This window comes from Monodelphis domestica, chromosome 1, assembly GCF_027887165.1.
Source record: "Monodelphis domestica isolate mMonDom1 chromosome 1, mMonDom1.pri, whole genome shotgun sequence".
Taxonomy (NCBI): domain Eukaryota; kingdom Metazoa; phylum Chordata; class Mammalia; order Didelphimorphia; family Didelphidae; genus Monodelphis; species Monodelphis domestica.
In genome coordinates this window covers 61982196-62004242 of record NC_077227.1, presented here as the reverse complement: position 1 = coordinate 62004242, position 22047 = coordinate 61982196, and the positions used below count along the sequence as shown (strand labels likewise).

The 22047-nt window shown below is 43.4% G+C and overlaps 1 protein-coding gene across 22 annotated transcripts in view; it reads right to left on the bottom strand.

The window, feature by feature from the left end:
- ZMIZ1 (zinc finger MIZ-type containing 1) overlaps positions 1-22047 on the bottom strand; it is a 477780-nt gene that overhangs the window by 20939 nt on the left and 434794 nt on the right. For 13 of the 22 annotated variants that reach the window (XM_056799734.1, XM_056799767.1, XM_056799737.1 and 10 more), the window contains 8 exons: positions 18103-18301; positions 16772-17062; positions 11638-11820; positions 10525-10602; positions 9886-10060; positions 8182-8323; positions 4558-4768; positions 1667-1772 (listed from right to left, as the gene is read on the bottom strand). In XM_056799734.1, coding sequence (XP_056655712.1) covers positions 1667-1772; positions 4558-4768; positions 8182-8323; positions 9886-10060; positions 10525-10602; positions 11638-11820; positions 16772-17062; positions 18103-18301 — 1385 coding nt within the window. The remainder of the gene's footprint in view (positions 1-1666; positions 1773-4557; positions 4769-8181; positions 8324-9885; positions 10061-10524; positions 10603-11637; positions 11821-16771; positions 17063-18102; positions 18302-22047) is intronic. The other 9 variants (XM_056799744.1, XM_056799790.1, XM_056799751.1 and 6 more) reach the window with 1 other exon arrangement.

Here is a 22047-nt window from a genome sequence, read left to right as displayed (position 1 = left end):
GTATTGATTCTTTTTAAAATAAAAAAATATATATTTTATAACCTTTAACTTCCATCTTAGAATCAAAACTGTGCATTGGTTCTAAGGCAGAAGAGAGGTAAGGGCTAGGCAATGGGGTCAAGTGACTTGCTCAGGGTCACACAACTGGGAAGTGTGTCTGAGATCTGATTTGAATCTAGGACCTCCCTTTTCTGGGCCTCGCTCTCCATTCATTGAGCCAGCTGGTTGCTCCCCCCCCCAATAGTAATTTTAGGGTAGAAAAGTGTTAAGGTTAGACAACTAGGGTTAAGTTCCTTGCCCAGGGTCAGGTAATTGTTTAACAACCAGCTGTTTAGGAAAATAAAAAAAAGAGCATTACTAAGAATTTTGCCATTACTTTCACAAGTCTGGACAATCAGTAAAACAATAAGTTATGTTCTAATTTGTAGCATTCAGTTACAATGAAAATTAACAACTGGTTCTTGAGGGCTGGAATGAGTTGGTCCCAGAACACTTCTGTCAAAGACTAGAAATTACTGAGCACTGGCTGATCCAAATTGATGTGGGCAGTTCCCTCACTAAGAGATCCTTATACTGAAAAAATCTGAAATGACAGGTCTGAATCCTCCCATCTTCCAATACTTTGAGATTGCCTTTAGTATCTCCCTACTGAAGCCATGGGGAATTCCCTGTACCTTTTTCTCCCATTTGTAGAAGGCCTTTGATATTCCTTCCTTAGTCTGCAAAGAATCTGGGGGGGGGGGTGTCGGGTCATTGATGACACATATGTGCATTTTAAAATTTGAAAGAAGTTGTCTCTTCACCCCCTTATCCATTCTCCTACTCTAGGCCAGGTTTGTACATAAATCACTTCCTGATAGTATAAAAGGGGATTCTCTTGCTCCTCCCATTAGCTAGTTCTCTATTGCATTTGCCTTAGGTCACTCATGTTGCTTAGCTTTAAGTTCAGTCCTTCTTCTTTAGTCTCCTGTGGAGGTCAAGACCAGTTGGCTAGATCTTGAGGCTAGTTATGAAATTAGCCTTAGACCTCTGTATATCAAGCAGCTTCCTAGGAGCATCACTAACTCTTGGTTGGGGGTCCCCTCATCCCTAGTACAGACCTAATCAGAAAAGGCTACACTATGCTGTTCATAACTATTTTTGAGGTCGTATCTCCTCATCTCCACATCTGGAATTCCCTTCCTACCTCTTCCCTCCCTAGCTAATGCTCACCCATCCTTCAATGGTTCATCCTGGTCCTACCTTCTCCAAAAAGCCAATCCAGGTTACCTCCCTCTTCAGATTCCTGAAACCCTCAGTATGTCTCCAATAATGAATAAACTCTCTGTGGTTGCTTCATGTGTGCTGATCTCATCACCTCAGTTAGACTGTGAGCTCCTTTGGACAAGGGATCACATCTGGTGAATCTCATGATTCCTGAACTTTCCTGTGGCTGACATGGCATTGAGTATATAGCAGGGGTTTAATAAAGGCTTTCTCACTGGTTAATTAGGGCTGATACTCAGAGATTTTACCTTGGAATCTCTCTGGAAACTGATGTGGTGAGTCCCTAAACCCTTAGCAAACATTTCTTCAGCCACAAAGGCCAAAGGGGAGCCCTCTGATGTGGCTCTCTCCTTTCCCTAACCTTCTTATTCCAAATGAAGCTTGGTGCAAACAGACTCACTCTTTGTGATGCAGTGTTCTGCAGGCAGGAGGCGTTTCTTGAGCAAGCCCTGCAGGACAGAGCGGACGGAGGGCCGGTGGACTAACTGCAACACGAACAGATGGGACTGCCAAGAAAAGGGAGGAGTAAGTGGGTTAATTTGAGTATCAATTTTTTTATTTGTAAAATTAGAATGATAATAATGGTACTATCTACTTCCCAGGGGTGTTATGAAAGGCAAACATCATCTCTTCTGTTTGAATTATGTCCCTATAGCTGCATCTCAGTCCATACCTGTAGTTATCCCAAGAACCACTAGTTAATAGATTTTGAACACGAAGGGATATGAGGAGTCATCTTATTGAACACCCTCCCTTCACAGTTGAAGAATTGAGGCTCAGAGAAATTAAGTGATTTTTCTAGGCTAGCCATCAGGTGTAGACTTTGAACCCAGGTCTTCTTGACTCCAAGTTTCAGACTATTCAGAAGTAGGATGTGAATTCGGATCATGACTTCAGAGTTGGTACTATAATAATTAGCATCTCAAACACTTATTTGAGGCCCTTATTTTTCCAAGGTTTTCTAACAACTTTACATCAATCCCTTTTCCTAGTCAGATTGCCCTATTCTTATCCTCCCAAAAACATGTTTGTCTGGTTTCTCTGCCTTTGCTCCTGCCTTTATTCCTGAACCTGGACAACGTGGAAGGAGGTTTCTAGCCAAGTACCATACGGATATCTGTCTTCAGCCTTGAGCTATTCAAGATTTTAATCAGTTATCTGGACAAGGGCATATATTGGCATACTTATCAAGTTTGGGGATAACCTCAAGCTCAGAGGCATGGATGACTCTGAATAAGAGAATCAGGATCCAAAAGGGTCTCAACAAGCTAGAATGTTGGCCTCAGTTGAATAAAATGAAATTTAGCTGAGACAAATCTAATGTCTTATACTTGGGTTAAAAAAAATCAGAATTCACTCAGTTCACTAAACATTTATGGGGGCAACATGGCTAGACAATAGTTTAGATGGAAAAGTGGTCTGCAATTCCAGCAAATCAAGAATGTGATATGGCTGTAAAAAAAAAAAAAGATTAACTTTATCAAGAGAAGCCTAGAGTCCAAGACATGGGAGGCAATGATCCTGGTGTATTCTGCTCTGGTTATATTACAACTGAAATATTTGGTTTAATTCTGGGTACTCCATTTTCAAAAGTACTGAATAGCAATAATGAAGGCTTTGGGAGTAATGCCATCAGTTGAACAGCTAAAACTGGGGAGGCTTAGCTTGGAGAAAAGAAGATTTGGTGGGGTTCTACTTGATAGCAATATTTGAATATCTGAAGGGTTATCATGCAGAAGAGGGATACATCTTTTTCTCTTTGGAGGGCATCTGAGATCAGTGTAGTTGCAGGGAGGAAGGTTTAGGACAAAGTCCATAACAATCAAGGAAAAATATCACTAATGATTAGAGCTATCCAAGAATGGAACAGTCTGTCTTAGGAAAAAGTAGAGTCTCCTTTAATAAAGGTCTTCAAGAGAAAGCCAAATCATCACTTAATGACAGTGTCATGGGAAGGAGTCTTATACAAATACTGGGAAATCTATATCACTCCTGAGTTCCCATCCAACTCTGATATTGCCCAATTATTTGGGTCTTCTCTCTTCAACCAGACTTGAGATCCTAGAAATCCTTTCAGGCCCTTTACAATTTGGCCATTTCCAAGATGATCGATCACTACTCCCCTGACCTAGACAAACTAGGGGTTTACTCATTGTTCCCTGTACATATTAATTCATCTTTCATCTCTCATAGCTAGTGATACTCCATGCCTAAAATGGTCTCTTTCCTGACCTGCATCTCTTGGAACCCCAACTCCCTCCCTTCAAGGTTTAGCTCAAGTGCCATTTCTTTCAATTTATCTTTCTCAATTCCCAATCTTTTCACGCCCCCAAATATTTTATCTTCATTTTGTATAGATCTTATATTTACTTATCTATGAATGTAAGCTCTTTAAGGACACTCACTTTATATTTATATCCACAGTGTCTAGCACATAGTAGGTGCTTAAAAAATGCCTACTGATAGATGGATTGATTCCTGAGGGCACACACTATTTGTTATGCTACTCTGTATCCCAATTCCAAATGCCAGTGCCAGATCATCCATTCTACTAACAAATATTTGTTAAATATCTGTGGGCTGGGAAAGAAAAAATTCCTATTCTCAATGAGATCACATTCTAATTAGGGAGACAAACACGTATAAGTAAAAGCAATACATTATAATGTGATTGATTATAATATAATTTACAGCATAAATATATGGTTAGCCATGCAAACATATATCAATTACTTAAATACAAAGTATTTGGGGAAGTAGAAGCCCAATAAATATTTAGTGAAAGAACCAGCAAATGAATGAATGGAAAGTGACCACTGACTTAAAAACCGAATGCATTTCAGGGGTTGGTCCAAAATATCAATGCTGGTAAATATGAGAAAGCTCTGGGGAAACTCAGGGTCATGGAGCTTTAATCACTCCCACTTTAAAGACAAATTGCATCTAAAATGGGATTTTTTCATTTCTAATAAGTTGGTCAGTTTGTTGAAATTTGTTTTTGGTTCTCCCCCTTTTTAAAAAATGTTTTGTTATTAAGAGCTAGCTCTCTGGGAAGGGGTTGGTGACACAAGGGAAACTCTAGGTGTTATAAAAACAAAAGATCAGAATAAATTACTTTTGAAAATTTAAAAAAAATAAAGACTACAACTGCAGCAGCATAATAGAAAGATTCCTCTTTCTCCTGGGCCCAGGAGCAGACATTACAGCGTATACTGCCCATGCCCTTCCCCATCAGAATCTTGGCAGAGTGGAACTGGTATTGGCGCTGACCCCCCCACTTCATATACTCACACAACAACATGCTGTGACAGTAATCTGGATGGTGTTTCTTCCTGGCTGGCACACGTGCTTGAGGTGCAGAGGTTTGTGGGAGGTCTTGTTATCTCCACGCTCGATGGTGAGAGGGGTGGCATTGACGCTGACCTGGACAGAAGCCGGCCAGTTGGTGTTCATTTGTCTGTCCTCATGATGATAGCACTTAAACTGCAGCTCCAGGTCTGACCTATAGGGCAGGACAGCACAGTGGTGATCAGAGCCTTTCCCCTCACCTCTAGAAGTCTTTATATGCTCAATTTAGTCAATGAAACTAAAATGATTTGCCTTCTCCACGCCTGGCCATATTCCCCAATCCTAAACCCAGTTCCTCACAAGCGTAAAGACATCTTCCTTCCATGTCCTCCCACAATCCTAATCACTTCTCCCCTAGCCCTGATCACATTTCTCCATCCCAATTATAACCCTCTCCAACTCCAACCACATCCCCACAAATGCTGATGTTTTCCCCAACTCTGATCATATCCAACCCCAATCACCCCTCCCCTAATTCCCAATGACATCCCCCTCTAATCCTGACCACATCCTCTGAACCCTGAACATTGATTCCACCCAACTTGGATGGGGTTGTCCCTAGAGCTGACCACATCACTTGCTGATTCCAATCTTCCCAGCCCTAACACAAACCACATCTGTCAACCCCAAACTCATGGTTCCCTCCACACAACACTTTGGAGTTTCAAGGAGGGAAGATGAAAGAACATTCCAGAGCAATGTCCATTCTCTAATACCCTTTACTCCCATCAAGGCTGACTCCCAGATTTAATTGAGAATAGAAGAGATGGTATCTTCTAATTCAATCCAGGCTGTTGCTTTACATAATTGTTGTTGCTCTAACAATGTGAACCACTTTTATTGTCATTGCTATTATCATCACTTTCATGAAGTATGCCTCTCCTGGTTTCCTTTAGGTAAAGGGTCACAAGTACGAATTACCATAATAGAAATTCAGTAACAGCATTTCAGATAGAGTGCTGGACTTAAGAGTCAGGAAGATGTGAGTAGAGTCCAGTCATGAGACCTTAGATAAGATAAAACCTCTCCAAACCTCAGCTAGCTGATCTGTAAAATGGGAACATTATTACATCCAGGCACCTTATAACCTCTCTGAACCTTCCCTAGTTAGACAACTTATAACTTCTCTGAACCATAGTTATTTTTATTGGTAAAATGGGGATAGTTACACCTGGGCAAGTTATAACTGCTCTGAATTATTGCTAGTTAATGTGTAAAATGGGAATATTCTTACACTTGGGCACATTATAACCTATCAGAACTGCAGCTAGTTAATCTGTAAAATGGGATTATTATTACACCCAGACATACCATATGCTATCTGAACCTTAACTAATCTGTAAAATGTAGATAGTATTGCATCTGGATACCTTATAACTTCTCTGAACCTTAACTAATCTGTAAAATGGGAATAGTATTACATCTGGACACTGTATAATCTTTTTGAATCATTTCTAGTTAATCTGTAAAATGGGAATATCATTAAACCTGGGCTTTCATGAAGATGACCAGGTGGGAGAAGTATCACAAAGCCATCTGGAGAAGTAGATTGTTGGGGTTTTAATGATCCTAAAGAGGGGAGATGGCTACAGGCAAGGTCATGAATACACCCTTCCCTAACAGGGTAGAACACAGAAAGAGAGAAAGATGATGTTAGGTTCAGGGTGTGTGTAGGTATTTGTGTTCTCAAAAACAAAAAGGGAAATTATGGATATTCTATCATAGACAATGGGAAGGGAACAGTACTCGGGATAGCTCTGGTCCAATAGCCACAAGCCCCAACTACAGGAAGAGGAGAACTCTTTTTAAGTTTACCATTCAAAGTTCCATGCGTCCAATTCTAGAGTTGGAGGGGGACCCAAAAGGCCTTCAAGCAGCATTTATCTGATTTAGAGTCCATTATTCACCAGATATAGTGGTGTGGAGGTGGGTGCCTGCAGGGGTCACCTAGCCTTTTGGAGCTCAGGGATGTCGGGATGCTTGGCTGAGATATGAAGTATCAGCCTTCCACGATAGTACAGCTCCATAAATCTACTGGATGGGTTTGCTCAATCCCCAGCAGTTATTACTTATTAATAAGAACAAGGCAATAACCTCCTAGACTGAGGTATGCTCAGCTGAGGGTAGTCGGGAGATAATGAAATGCCAGTAGAACAGTAATAACCTATTGAGGTAGGTGTTAATTACAGCCCGTGCTCTATCTGTGGATTGGCCCTTCTCCCTTCTCACCCTGAAGCTCTCCCAGAATTCTGCCTGGCTGGTGTCCTATGACAGACAATCTCTCCCTGAGCACTGATAGTTGCTGCTCTGCCCAGCTGTTCAAGTTTCTAAGCACTATTGTTTATACTTTTCATTTGAAAGGTATTTCTATATCAGACCAGGAGCTCCAGGAGGAGAGGAGATGCCCTGAAGGCACCCATCTCCAAACCAGGGTCTGGAAGAAGGTCTGACTGCTAAAAATAAAAGGGTTGGACAAAATGCCTCTGAATTCTCTTTCCAAATGGTAATCTATGATGTGATGGTTGGGTTAAACTGTAGTGGGAAGGCCACCAACTGTGCCTTTCCCATAAGACTGAAAATATCCTAAGGGCACAGATAATGTCTTCCCCTCATCAGAAGAGAAGTTCTCTGATAGCAGGAGTCATAGTTCCCTGCCAGACTGGAGCTCCCTGAGGAGCAAAGTCTTCTCTTTTTTTCCTCTCATTAAATCTAAAACAAAGATTTCCAGAAATTGAGGGGTACAGTTTCAGTGCATGATGATAACAGACTCATTATTTAACCCAGCATGACCATCTTCAGCTAGAAGTCTCACTCTTGGCAATAGAAGCCAGGTCCTTCAGACACTTCCTAGCTGTGTGACCCTGGTCAAGTCACTTAACTCTCATTGCCTAGCCCTTACTACTCTTCTGTCTTAGAACCGATACACACAATAATAACAAGGGAAGGAAGGAAGGAAGGAAGGAAGGAAGGAAGGAAGGAAGAAAAGGAAGGAAGGAAGGGAGTGAGGGAGGGAGGAAGGAAGGAAGAAAGGAAGGAAGGAAGGAAGAAAGGAAAGAAGGAAGGAAGGAAGGAAGGAAGGAAGGAAGGGAGGAAGGGAGGAAGGAAGGAAGGAAGGAAGAAAAGGAAGGAAGGAAGGAAGGAAGAAAAGGAAGGAAGGAAGGAAGCCAGATCCTGGGGGAACCACAGTGAGTCAGGGTTGGGGGTGGTCTAAGTACAGGAAGCATTGCACACTAGAGTGTGAAGGAGAGAACTAGGACTCAACTGGAAGTCGCCATACCAGATAGATGCTCAGTTCAAGATAGTGAAGCTTGGGAAATGTAAAAAGTAAAAAAAGAAAAAGAAAAGAAAAAAATGTAAAAGGAAAATAAAAAGTAAAGGGAAATTTTGCTCCATTGGAATATTCAAAATCCTAATTCTTTCAAAGTCACTGCATTCAGTCTTAATGGCATCATCTTGGCCTGCCTCCTCCACTCATTTAGAAGGGGAAAGCTTGGCATTTTGGTTCTAGTGATGGATTGGGCTTGATGCCACAAGTTTGCTGCTAGAAAGCCCCTTTTCCTAAACTACCTCCACATCAGCGTCTGGTGCACGGTGGGTCTCAGGTGAAAGACATGGTTGCTGACGGCCAGGTTGTGCTCCAAACGGAAGGGCTCCAACACCACTCCATCCCGCACTGGGAAAGTCAATCGGAGCTCATCGTTGTGGTTGCCTGCGAACAAGAAGGGAGAAGAAATTCAAACTTCTCATTATTTTATCTCTCCTTCAACATCAGTACTGAGAGATGGGACAATGATTGATTACTAAGCTTAACACACACACACACACACACACACACACACACCCCTGTATGTGTATATATAAGTACACATACATGAATGTAAAGACAAAAACACAGACACAGAAGTGTACACAGGCACACTTACACAGTTCACACACATATGTAGGAAAGGAGTCAGAAAGAACACCATGCAGCTTAAAACTTATTTAACAAACATTTACTCGGTCAGCTCCAAAGCATTAAGTCTCTACTATGTGCCAGGCAGTTATGTGGCACAGTAGACAGAGGACCAAGCCTCGAGCCAGGAAGATTCATCTTCATGAGTTCAAATCTGGCCTCAGACACTTCCTAGCTATGTGACCCTGGGTAAGTCACTTCATCCTATTTGTCTCCATTTTGTCATCTGTAAAATGAGCTGGAGAAGAAAATGACAAACCATTCTAGGATCTTTGCTGGAAAGAATCAAACATGACTGAAAAGACTAAATAACATGTGCTAGGCACTGTACTAGGTACAGGGGATCCCTTTCATACAATGTATGAAGCTCACCATCTACTTATGTTTGAAAGACAAGTCTTGCCTCTGGTGTGCTTTAATAAACCCACCGAGGTCATGCAAAGCTCAATATCTCTATTCTATAGTGAGCACGACCTGCTTGAGGGCTGGAAGTGTTTTTGCCTTTTCTTTGGGTGTCCAGGTCTCAGCACAGGGCCTGGCACATAAGGAACATTCAAATGCATGTAGATAGATGGACCCATTGTGTGTCTTTTCTCCCTGGCCAGACTGCAAATTTTATTGCCAGGGGAGAGATTCTGTCCTTAACTTCGCAAGTCCCTCCTTTGTGCTGAGACATGATGCTAGCACAAGGCTGGGCACAAAGAAAGAAAGGAAGCAGGCAATAAGAAACCAACTGGACTCAGGATTGCCTGCTTTCCTACTTTGGTCAAACTGGCCACACAGAGACACCAGTGAGCCCCCTGCCTCTTTCTCCTTATTCTAAGAGAGATTTTGTTTGGGGGAAGGGCCTGCCCCTATGACGACACGCTTACAACCAAGCTCAAACTGAGACATATTGACCCAACCTGTGAAGCTTGGGTCATCAGCGGGTTGCCAGCCAATCTGAACAGAGGCTGGGAGACGGAGTTTTTAAGGAAGGATCCCAAAGGCAGAAGGCTTAGAAAACTCAGCACCACCTCCGCCAGTCCTACAGAGCCCAACACATTCACCTTCTCTTACTCTCATTTGTACCTGGTTCCATCTTTGTCCTACCTACCTAGAAAGGATAAAAAAAAACAACAACAACCCCAAATGCCTCCTTCTCCACTCACATCACCTTCCCTCAGTTCAGACCCTGCGGCTGGTTTCTCTGACCGCCTCCTCCCCAGTCTGCCAGGATCTTGTAGCAGAAGAGCAAACAGAACAGCCCAGATGAGGGGTGAAGGCAGTAGGCTGGAGGACAGGGAGTAGACCACAGCCCACATTGTTCTACTTACTTGGAGGTGGGGGCAAAGCACTGATATTTGGCTTAATGTCAGGAGGGAACGGTGGTTTGACATCCTGGCTGGGAGACAGGTATGGAGGGATACTGCTCCCTGGAGTCATAGGTGGGGTTGGGTTTCCTGGAACAGGTGAGTGAGGGTAATTTGCCACAGGTACTGGCCTGGAAGGCTGAGGAGAAACAAATCATTTGTGTATTATTCCAGTAGCAAGGAGACATGCAAATACACATTCTCATTCTCCCTCTCTCTCTGTCTCTGTCTCTCTCCTTCCTTCCTCCCCACAAACCTCAAAGCTAGGCTGAGGTCACCTAGGACCCTTAGTCTTTTCTTCCTCATAAAATTCATCCAGGAAAACTCCCTCCTCACTGGCCATGCTCAGGGCAGCAGCCCAGAAAAGAAATATTGGCCAGTTTCTGGAACAGGAAGCCAGCCCTTCCATATCACACTCCCTCCACCCTATAACTGTCTCTTACATATGTACACAGACGTATACTTTGAAAAGTTTCATTCCATCCCTATCCCTCCAGTATGAGGTTCTATCCCACGTAGCAGCAGCCTTCACTGAGAGCTCATATGTGGATATATATATATATATATATATATATATATATGCTTATCCAGATCAGCACTTACCCTATTGACATTTCCTTGGCTATAGTTACTGTAGCTGCCTCCCGAGAAGGTGTTATTCTGTCCATTAAACTGATCTGGCTATTAAGGGAGAACAAACCAGAAAGAGAGTAAGCATCATCCAATGGAATGAGCCCATCAATCCTTATTCCCTTATGGTTCCCCCAGCCACCCCGTCCCAGACCAGACCCCTGCCCAGCACCAACTCTAGGAAGTCCAAGAATGAGAGCACTTCCCATGTCAATAGCAGTTTCAAGTTTACAGAGTCCTTCCCTCAGAGCAGCCCCGGGAAGAGCTGACCATCTGAACTTTATCATTCTTGTGTGGCAGAGGGGCAAGCTGGGGCTTAGAGGGGTTCACTGATTTCTCAAGCTCACAAAGCCAGGACTGGAACCAGCAGTCTTTTTGACTTTGACTTCAAGCCTTTTGCTCTTTCCACTCCTCAGGCCAAGTCAAGCCCCATGAGGGCAAAGTTATAGGCAGTTATAAAATCTATCCGTGCCCGAGCAGCATGCATCCAGGTTTCCTTGCTGTCCTGTCAACAGCTGGGGAACAAAACCAGGCTGCCTAAAGAATCTTCCCTCTCTGCAGTTGACCACAGTGGCTTCAGCAGTCATAAATGCCACAGGAGACACAGAATGGAGATGGAGTGTCCAGAAGGGAGAGAGGTTGGTGCTTTTTTCCTGAAAGATCTTTCCCATGTTCTTTCTGGCCACCTATTTGTCTAATCTCTCAGAAATAGCTTTACAAACATTTTTTTTCAAAGGGAAGGAAAGGGTAGGAAAGAAAGATGGGTTAAATGGTTCTCTGCCTCAACGCCTTGAGTTCAGTAAATGATAGCTACACTATGCACACAGCAAAGCTATGCACACATCAAAAATGAAAGAGAATATGGGTTGTCCAGGATATTTGAATGAGCCAATAAAAGTGGGGGCTCCTTAGGAATGCCTCCAAAGCAATCTCAGGCATGTCAGAGGAGGGCCAAGATACTGTGTAGGAGTTGGCATCACCAACCTGCCAAACCTACTTAGCTATAGGCAAGAACAAGGAGCTTTGCTGATTTGAGCAGTGTAAAAAGTGCCCAGTTCCCAGGAGTCTGCCAAGGGCTAGACTTACCTTATAATACTGCCCCATATTGACTGTTGGGGGTGGGTACTGCCCTGTGCTCTGCTGGCTTGGCATCCGCTGCCCAGGATAGTTGGGAGACGTGATAGGTCTTGGAGGGTTGGGGGTCGGGTACTGACCAGGTTGGGTTGGGAATTGGCTATTTGGTCCGTATTGCTGGTTTCCGTAGTTGGGCTGTTCCCCGAAAGAGACAGGAAAAGAGGGAGAAAATGATTGTTAAAGGCCTGCTGGCATCTTAGACAATGCTAAAGAAGGCAGAATAACCACCTGCTATATATTAGATGCTCATTCCCATTTATTTATGCTAATTTCCTCCTGGGAGTGTCCTTTCCAATGATTAAAACAATTTTACTTATTGCTGAGGACCGGTTCATGTCCCATATTCCCCATAAAGCTGTGCCAACCAATTTCTCCCTCCTCTGAACTCATACAGTATGTACCTATTGTCTGTACCACTAATATTCTCTAATTGTTTCATTTACAGCAGTCTAGTCTACCCCACTAGATTTTATATTCCTTAAAAGCCAAGGCTAGAATTTATCCTTTTACAATCCCTGTGTCAAATAATAATAAGGTAGCCTGTAACAACAGGCTACAATCTTACAACATGCTTTATTTATTTTATCTCATTGACCTTTACAGCAACTTTGTTAAGTCAGATTATCCCCATTTTACAGATGAGGAAACTTCTCAGAAAGAGTACACAGAGTTGGGAACACTTCAAGTATTTAACTGAGCACTCGGAGGCCATCACTCTCTTTACCATATCATCTAGCTGTCCAGAACATACCTGAGGGCAAAGAGTTGCTGAGGGTTTTTATAAAAGGATATATTTAAGACCAGAGAATCCTATTCTCTCTTGCATACAGCTACTTATTTATGTTACAAGTGCCGTGTGTTGGTTTACAGTGAAGGGTTTTATTTTTCAAACTGTTACCTTCTGCCTTAGTATCAAATCTAAGATAGAACAGTAGCAAGGGCTAGGCAATCAGGGTTAAGTGACTAACCCAAGATCGCACAGCTAGGAAATGTCTGAGTCCAGATTCTAATGCAGATCTTCCCAGACTCTAGGCCTGGCATTCTATCCACTATATAACCTTGCTGTCCTGAAGGGTTGTTTCTAAAAGGACATATTGAAAACCAGGAAATTGTGCTCTCTTTTGCATAGAGCTACTCATGTTGTTACAAGTGACACACTTGGCTACGGTAAAGACAATGTCTCTCAGATGTACAGAAATCTCTAGGGGGCACAATTTAGAAACCTTGCCTAGGGCACATGCTTGCCTTGCCCCAGGACTGCCAGACCCATATAGGGCTTGGCATGTGGTATTACAGGCACTCACTGATTTCCACAGAAATGAATGAGCCAGTGGTGCGACGAAGTTGTGGAAACAGGTAAGGTCATCAATCCTCAGGCTGTGTCCACAGCAGGGGAAGGTGAGAAGCCCCTCTCTGCTTGGCATCCCCTACCTGGGCAATGCTTTGGGGCACATTGAAGTGTTTTTGGATTGGACTTGGGATTGCATTAATGTAGAGAGTTCCTGGTGAGGAACTTCCCTGCACCAAGGCTCTAAAAGAGCTCTGGTTTTGCTATTTGTAGTTTTAAAGCATTGCCTGGGTGGGGTTGTTGAGAGATTAAATGATTCACCCAATATGTGGCAGAGGTGAACTTGACCTCAGGTCTTCCCCAATTCTCTGTCTACTCTGCAATGCTGTCTCTCTTGAAATTTAAAATAATTAGCTGAATCATCATAAATAATGTTTTCTAAATTCTTAATTTATGATTTATTTTTAACATCCTTCTCTTTTAAACTCTCGAGTTCCAAATTCTCTCCCTTCCACCACCCACTGAGAAGGCAAGCAATATAGCAATTATACATATCAAAAGCAATGTTGAACTTCAATTCAATCAGACATGTACAGTAAAACTGTTTACACTTAAAATAATTACATGATCAAACGATTTAAACTCCAAAGCTCCATATTTTTCAGTGTCTTCTAAGGCTCTACCAGGATTCTTTGTTCTCCTCATCCTTCTTCTCCCCTTTACGGCCATGGTTATTAATGAATACTCTCTCTTAATAATTAATATTCTAATTAATAATAATTAATCTCTCCTTCTGCCATCACTTTTTTCTATTTACTAGTTTCCTAAGGAGCTCTCCCAGCCTTCTTTCTGTCTCACACACCTGCAAGGCTTGATTGTGTTTAGCATTTGGTACCCTGACATCTCCTTCCCAAACTATTCCACTACGGTTGGGCATTTTGTTTGCTTCCAGTCCTTTGCCCCATGACAAATAAAGCTGCTCTGAAAACCTCTGGGTGGGTAGCCTTTTGTGTGTTTATTTTGGGTAACACTTGCAGGTCAGATTGCCAGCAAGGGAATTCTGGGTCAAAGGGCCAGATGATTTCTGTAGCTTTTACTTCCTGCTGTGTCCCACCTTGAGACTGGCACTGAGAAGATGGTGTGGGGTCTGGAATCTACATCCTACGATGGAAACTGAGGTGACCCGGGATTGGAAAGACTCTGGGGCTGGGGAGGAAGTGGCACACATGGGACTTCTAAAATCTTTTTTTCTGATATCTAGGTGGTGTAATAGATGGAACATTTGGGCAAAGAGTCAAGAAGACCTCAGATGTTTCATTAGCTATATGACTGTGCAAGTCGCTTGCCCTCTGCCTGCCTCAGTTCCCTCAACTGTACAATGGAGATAATAATAGCACTTAACTCCTACGGCTATTGTAAGAATCAAATGAGATATTACAAAAAGCCTTAACATGGTGCCTGGCACACAGTAGGCACCATGTAGTGTAAATTTCTAGTTATTTCTGTTTATATCAAAATAAAAGTATATAATAATAACATATAATGTAAATGACCTCACCATGTCGTTTAAATTAGAGGTTAGATGCATTCTACATCGATTCAGAACTAGGTCTAATTAGTGGAAATTATAGGAAGGCTAATTTTGGCTCAATAGGAGGAAGAATTTTCGAATAACTAGGGCCTTCTGATAACAGAGTAGGTGGTAAGCACCTCATCCTTGGAAATGCTCAAGTAAGGAGAGGCATCTGAGATGCCACAGGGAGGATGGGAGATTGAACCAGGTGACCTCCAAGGCCCCATTCAACTGTTTTGTAATAACAAATTTCAAAAAAAATAAGAGGCCATTGTTCTGAGTCAGGGTGAGGCAGCATGGGTCTGGGAATACTTAGGGAAGCGGAGAATGGTCTGTCTAGATCAAGCATTTAATAGCCATGAAGTGCTGTTTAATGAAGACAATGATTAATTTATTAAAAATAATCGGTCACCACCAGCCCCCCTCTCCTGGCAGCCAAAAACTGGTAAGTCATTTGTTGGCACCTCCTGAGTTCACATCAGGCTAATTACAGCAGACACCATTACTGGGCCATTGTCCTCTGCAGCCTTTCTTACAGATGGTTTGTGCCTGAGGTGCTGGGCAAGGAGACACGTCGGGACGGGAACAACAGCGGGCAAGGGGAAGATGAATGGGGGAGGGGGGAGAGACCCTCCAAAGCTCTAGCGCCATAATTAGATTGGTCAAGAATCCATGATGCTCAACAGAGAGGGGCTGCAGGGAGCAAATGCCTTCTTGGAGGGTGGCCCTGAGTCTCTGGAATGGGCAAAGGTACTGATGGGAAGGGGGTTTAAAGTCAGTGAGGAGGCATTTATCTGACACTATGCTTGGCTCTGAGGATAAAAAGGAAGGCAAAAAAACAGAGGGTATCTCCTCTTCTTTCTGTAAATATGGCCTTTCTCTCTCTCTTTCCAACCCATACCTTCTAGAACACTCAGTGCTAAGATGGAAGGAGGGTAAAGACTGGGCAAACTGGGTTCAGTTCAGTGACTTGTCCAGAGTCACATAGCTAGGAAGTTTCTGAGGGCAGATTTGAACCCAGGTCCTCCATATTCCAGGCCTGGCACTCTATCCTCCTCTATGTTATCTAGCTGCTTCCCCTTCTCCCTGGGTTTCTCTTGATGCCTCTTATACTTCCCCCACTTTAGGACACACATTTTGGAGCTGGCTATAAGGCAAGATGCCTTCCACCCTTGTTGCCAAGTATAGTTTCATGCTTGACTCCATTATCTGTCTATCTGTGGACCCACATTTGTTTGAGGGGGGGAGGAACAAACCAACCCTTCTCTTCTGTCCTAGAATCAATACTGTGTATTGGTTCCAAGGCAAAAGAGAATGAAGGGTTAGGTTTATAAGTTTAGAAGTGACTTGGCCCAGGTTCATCAGCTAGGAAGTGTCTGAGAACAGATTTGGACCTAGGACCTCCTGTCTCTAGACCTGGCACTCTATCCACTGAGCCACCCAGCTACCTCCATTGGTACCTTTTTGTATTGTAACTTCACTGAGGGCAATCTTCTTTGGGTAGATGCCAGCAATGGGTGATCTGTCACGATAGCTGGTATTTAAACATTTATACCCTTTAAGGTTTGCAAAGTGCTTTTCATCTGTTATTTCATTTGACCCTCATGATAATGCTTGGAGGTAGGTGCTATCATTATCACCCTTTTACAGTTAAGGAAACAGAGGCAGGCAGCCTCTGTGAATTGCTCAGGGTCACACAGCTGGTGAATGTCTGAAGACTGAGTGAAATTTGGATCTCCTTGACTCCAAGTCCAACACTATCCACGGTACCATCTAGGTGCCTGATTGTTTGCCAATTTGTTGTCTGATAAAAACTTTTTGATGATAATAATTCTACTCATCCCCCAAGTCCCACCTCCCAAACTACTGTGCCAGCTTGTGATATACTTTATTAATAATCCCTTATGTTTGCATAACAGTTTTTACTTTTCAAAGTCCTTCTAATAGCAGTATAAATTAGGGAGGATAAGTATCATCATCCCCTTTTTACAGGTAAGAAACTGAGCCTCCAAAAAGCTAAGTGATCTGTCCAAGGTCTCTTAGCTAGTGAGCATCACAGCCTAGTCTAGAATTCAGACCTCCTGAATGTTATCCTCATTTTCCCCACTCCATGGGGACATCAAAGCTTTTTTTATGCTCCAGTTAAGCACAATGAATTCATGACCTGCCCAGGTCCTCCATCATCAGCCTGGTTCCCTCCCTTCTCCTGCTCCCAAATCACTCACTTCTCCTGGGTACGGTCTCTTAATGCTCTGGATGGGAAGAGACTGGGGTCGGGGACCTGGATAGGCCTGCTGTGGCATTCTCTGTCCATGCGTGCTGAAGGGGCTGATCCCAGGAGGCCGGGGCTGGTTCATGCCCATCGGGGGGCCACTCATATTGGTAGGTGTAATGCCAGCAGGCATGTTAGTGGGATTCATGCTCCCACCCATGGAAGCAGGCCCTCGGGGCCCGGGCTGGTTCATGAACTGGCTGTTGTACGCCTGAGTCGGACCCATCTGGAAAGAGGAACAGACCTTCAACGGGAGGAGAAGAAGAAGAAAAAAAAAGGATAAAATGTGACATGCATTGAAAGTGTGAGGGAGGGAGGGAGGGAGGGAGGGATGAAGGGGAAGGAAGCCAAGGGATGAGGGTGGGAGATGGGGTGTGCTTTCCTGAGCTGCTGCCATCCCTTTCCTGGGTCTCTGAGGTCAAAGAAAGGTGGAGAGTTACCAAGAATAAAGGGAGAACAGGATTGTCATGCTCTGGGAATCCCAGCCTCATCCTCTCCAAAGTCCCAGAGAGGAAAGGGTAGAGCTCCAGCAATGGGGACTTGGAAGAGCTAGTCACCCCCATGCACACAGGCAGCATTCTCTGAGGCAGGCAAGTGAGGAAGGCAGAAGGGATAGGGAGAACAGTGAAGTCCAGTTGGGAAAATGGGGTGTGAGTGACTGGAATGGGGGGTGTAGGGGTGGGTAAGTGGGGAATGTACATGAGAAGACGGAGATGGCCCATGGGGCAATGAGCCAAGAACAGCCTATACTGGTGAGAATGAAGACGGGCTGTACAGCTAAGCAAAAGTTGAGCCTCTTCTTAATCAATGGAAGAGTCCAGAAAATCCACAAAGCTTGTTTCCACCTCAAATTTGAACTCCCTTCCCCTTCCAAACTTGTCCCACGTAGAGTCTGCCTGGGCCATGTGTCATCCCTCGGAACCTGCTATTCATCCCTTCCCCATTCTCTGGTGTCTGCTTTCCTTCTCTCTTTCTCACTTCTTAAGTTGGGGCCCAGAAGCAGCAAGGGAAGGGAAGCAGAGGCAAAGGCCTGGATCTCTCAAGCCCTAGAATAAGTGAGACAGGGCTAGAGCCCCTAGGAGAGAGGTGGGATGAGATGACTGTCCCAAAATATGCCATAGCAGAGTGAAGACAGTGAGCCAGTGGCACGGATACACATAAACACAGCTCAGACACTCACAAAACACACACAGACACATATATCTGTTGCTTTACTGAATGCCCCCTGGTCTCTGGGCTGTGTTCTGACGGGCAAAAGGGAGCTGGGGAGGCAGAGACCCTTACCGGTCCATACTGGTTCATGTCCTTGTTTTGGGTCTCTTGGAGGGCTGCTACTGTGGCGGTGGCTGTGGCCGTGGCCGTAGCTGCTGCAGCCGCCACTGCAGCTGCTGCCGCTGCTGCTGCTGGCTGAGTAAAGTCTGCGGGTGGCCGGGTGTGAGGAGGGATCCCCATGCCTGCAGGGGCATTGGGGCCACCAGGGTAACTGCCAGGGAGAGAAGAAAGAAAGGGTTATATATGGCCAGCGAAGGGTGGAGAGAACTTGCTTGGAAACCAACTCTGTGACAAATGGGGTCAGTCAGATCAGGGCAAGACCCAGATGTGAAGGCAGGAAGCTGCTTCAACATCCTGTGGTACAAGGGAGGGAAGCAAGCCAATCAGGGCTAGACACAATGATAACTGGAGGGTTAGAAGACCAGAGGACACGGGCTTTGCTCTATCCCAAGTCATGAATCTAAAGAAAGTGCCCGGAGGGAGTATGGTGCATTGGAATGAGCATTGGTCTCGAAGATGAAAATGAAGGAGAAAGGGAACAATTCCACATCCAGGAAATGGGCCAGGCAGCCTGCAGTGCCAAGCACTTTACAAATACTGACTCACTTGATTCTTACAACCCTGAGAGGTAGGTACTGGTATAATCCTCATTTTAATTGAGGAAACCGAAGCAGATAGAGATTAAGTGACTTGCCCAGGGTCACACAGCTAGGCAACCACTCAGGCTGGATTTGAACTTGGGCTTTCTTGACTCTAGGTCTAGTGTTTTGACTCTTGCCTCTCAAACTTAATACTTGTGGGATCTTGGGCAAATCACTCAGTTTCCCAATCAGTAAAATGAGAGGACTACTCTAGATGACTCTAAGGACCACACTGGCTCTACAAGTACAATCCTATAAGCCTATCTACTCTTTCCACCTAGAATTTTTAGAAGATGAGGCAAGAAAGAACCAGCTTATACACTGCTTCAGTTAAATCTAGTTCTTTTTTTTGAGAGGTGATGTGGATAAAGCTGGGCCTAGGGCCAGGAATATTTGGGGTCCCATCTTCACTCTGACACTATGGTTGTGATGAGGGGCAAATATCACTTAGCCTCTCTGATCTTTTGATGAATATTTCAGAGTATAAATTATAGGATGGTTTAAATTTGTTTTAGTGAAGGGCATTCTCACAATGGGAGTTCCTATAGCCACAAAAATCACTGGACTATGACATATTGATGTCGCCGGCTACTAATATACTGCAATTATATTTAAAGGTACAAGACATGACCTGTTGCTATAGTCATAACTAGTGGAAAAAATATGGGAATCATAATTGGAATACCTCAGTGTGAATCTCAGATCCAACACTTCCCTAGCTGTATAGCCAGCCATAGCAAATTCATTTAACTTCAGAGCCTCAGTTTCCTTGTCTATAAAATGGGGATAGTAATTGTTTATTTTGTTTATACTACCTAGCTCACAGGGTTATTGTGGGGAAAGTGAATTATAAACTGTATAGGACTATATACGTGTGAGCTGCTATTATTATATAAAATTATAAATTCATAAGGACAGGTCCTATGTCTGGTGTCATCCTATGGTAGTTTAAAAAAAAGTATATCAATTGTCTAATGTAATATAAAAGGACTTAAAATAGTGTGTGGTGTGATGGGCAGGGGTTAAATCTGGAATCAAAGAACCCAGGTTAGAATGAAAGTTTCCTACCCCAGTAGTTCTCCTTGTCCTTAAAAAAATAAATAGTGTAGACAGGGACTTTCCCACTGCTTGGATTTAAGAGGAATCGTAGGGTAGAAAGTGAGAAGGAACAACAGATCCCAAACTCCCCCCTTCCCTCCTTTGCTTTGCTAAAGTATGCTCCAGCGGAATACTGTAAGTCACAGAAACTGTACAGGTCATAAAAAGGTATGTGAGAGCTCTGTAAATGAGTGTGTGTATGTGGGCAAGAAATAAATCCTGTTTGTGTTCATTAATCTGTAAATAAAACTCAAATATTTAAGAACAAAAACAAAAACAATCATTATTGACCATGAACCTCCCTGCTGATCTAAGGCAAGAACTGACATGTTATTCTGCTAATTATTGCCTATGTGACCTTGGGAAAGTCACTTAACCTCCTTATCTCCATTCCTTCACATGTAAATTGAGGGGGCTAAATGAAATATCTCTAACTATAAACTTATGATCATTCAGGCAATGAAATAGGTTGATTAGCTCAATAGGAGCAGGATCCTAAAGAAATCCAAGGTGGGGGCAGGTTTCCTACAATCCAATACACAGCTTGGTTCATTTGTGGCACTCCCACCAAGGATAGCATGTGAAATGATGGTCTCTTCCATAGCCTGTCCAACTCATAGAAAGAAAAGGTATAAAAATACACACAGTGGGTGAGTTCGGAACTCTAGCTCCACCCCTCTAAGAGCTGGCCACACAACCTAGAAGGGAGAGAGGACTGGCTTGAATTCTGCCACACAGAAAGAATGACTGATGAGTGAAAAAGCATTTAGAGAGCACCTACTATGTATCAAGTATTATGCTAAGCTCTAGAAGTACAAATATAAAACCAAGAACAGTCCCTGCCCACAAGGAGCTTACATTCTTTTTTTTTTTAATAGTTACTTTCTGTTCCCGTAACAATTCTAGGACAGAAGGGCAAGGGTTAGGCAAACGGGGTTAAGTGACTTGCTCAAGGTCATGCAGTTAGGAAGTGTCTGAATCCAGATTTGAACCCAGGTCTTCCGGACTCCAGCTACCTAGCTGGCCCAAGCTTATATTCTAATAGGAGAAATACAACACACTGGAGAGCCAGGAGGTAGAAAAAAGAAGAGAGGGAATTTTTACTTTCTCTATTGTGGGGAAACTTCCCCTTAAGATGTTCATGCCTTTCATGGATTTTCAGCCCTTTTCTACTCTGAAACTATAGGCTTTCTCTTTGAAAGCTCTAAGATTTTTCCCACAGCCAAACCTTGTTCCTAATTTCTCAAATCAGAAGTCACATCAGACTTTTTCATCATCTCCTAGAATCTTAAAGTTGGGAGAGGTCCCAAGGATCATCTCCCCTACCCTGTACCCTCTGCATCATCCCTGAGACATCATTATCCAGCTTCTACTTGAAGATTGACAATAATGTTAAACTCCTTACCTCTAGAGGCATCCTATCCCATTATTAAATAGCTCTAATGGTTAAGAATGACAAAATCTTCCCCTTTCCAGCATCTACCATCAATGATCAAGAGAAACACATCTACTCCTTCTACCTACCATTCCTCTGAATTCCTAAAGACCACTCTTATGACCTTTATATACATGAGGTTTTTTCTTTTTTTCCCCAATTTCTTACAATTCCTTCCCCAATTCTCATCTGATATGGTTTCCAGGCTTTTTGCCATCTCAGTCACCCTCTGCTGTATCTGCTCCAGACTGCCGATGGCCTTCCTAAAATGGGGTGTCCATAAATGGACACAGTATCCAGACACAGCCTGACCAGGGCAGAGTACAGAGAGCTTGGAGGTTCCCATGCTCTGGACACTATGCTTCTACTAATGCAGTTTAATTATTTTGCTAGCTTTTTAAAAAAACTTCATGTCACATAGCTGGCTCATATTTATCAGTCCAATTACCAGTCAACTGATCTTTTTCACCAAAACTACTTGTATTATCCACACACTTCCTCCATTTTGGATTTGTAAAGTTGATTTAAAAAAAAAAAAACCCTTACCTTTCTCTTAGAATCAATACTGGGTATTGGTTCCAAGGCAGAAAAGTGATAAGGGCTAGGCGATGGTGGTTAAGTGACTTGCCCAGGATCACACAGCTAGGAAGTGTCTAAGGTCAAATTTGAACCCAGGACCTTCTGCCTCTGGGTCTGGCATTCAATCCACTGAGCCATCTAGCTACCCCTTATAAAGCTGATTTTTTGAACTGTATAGAACTTTATATCTATCCTTTATTAAAC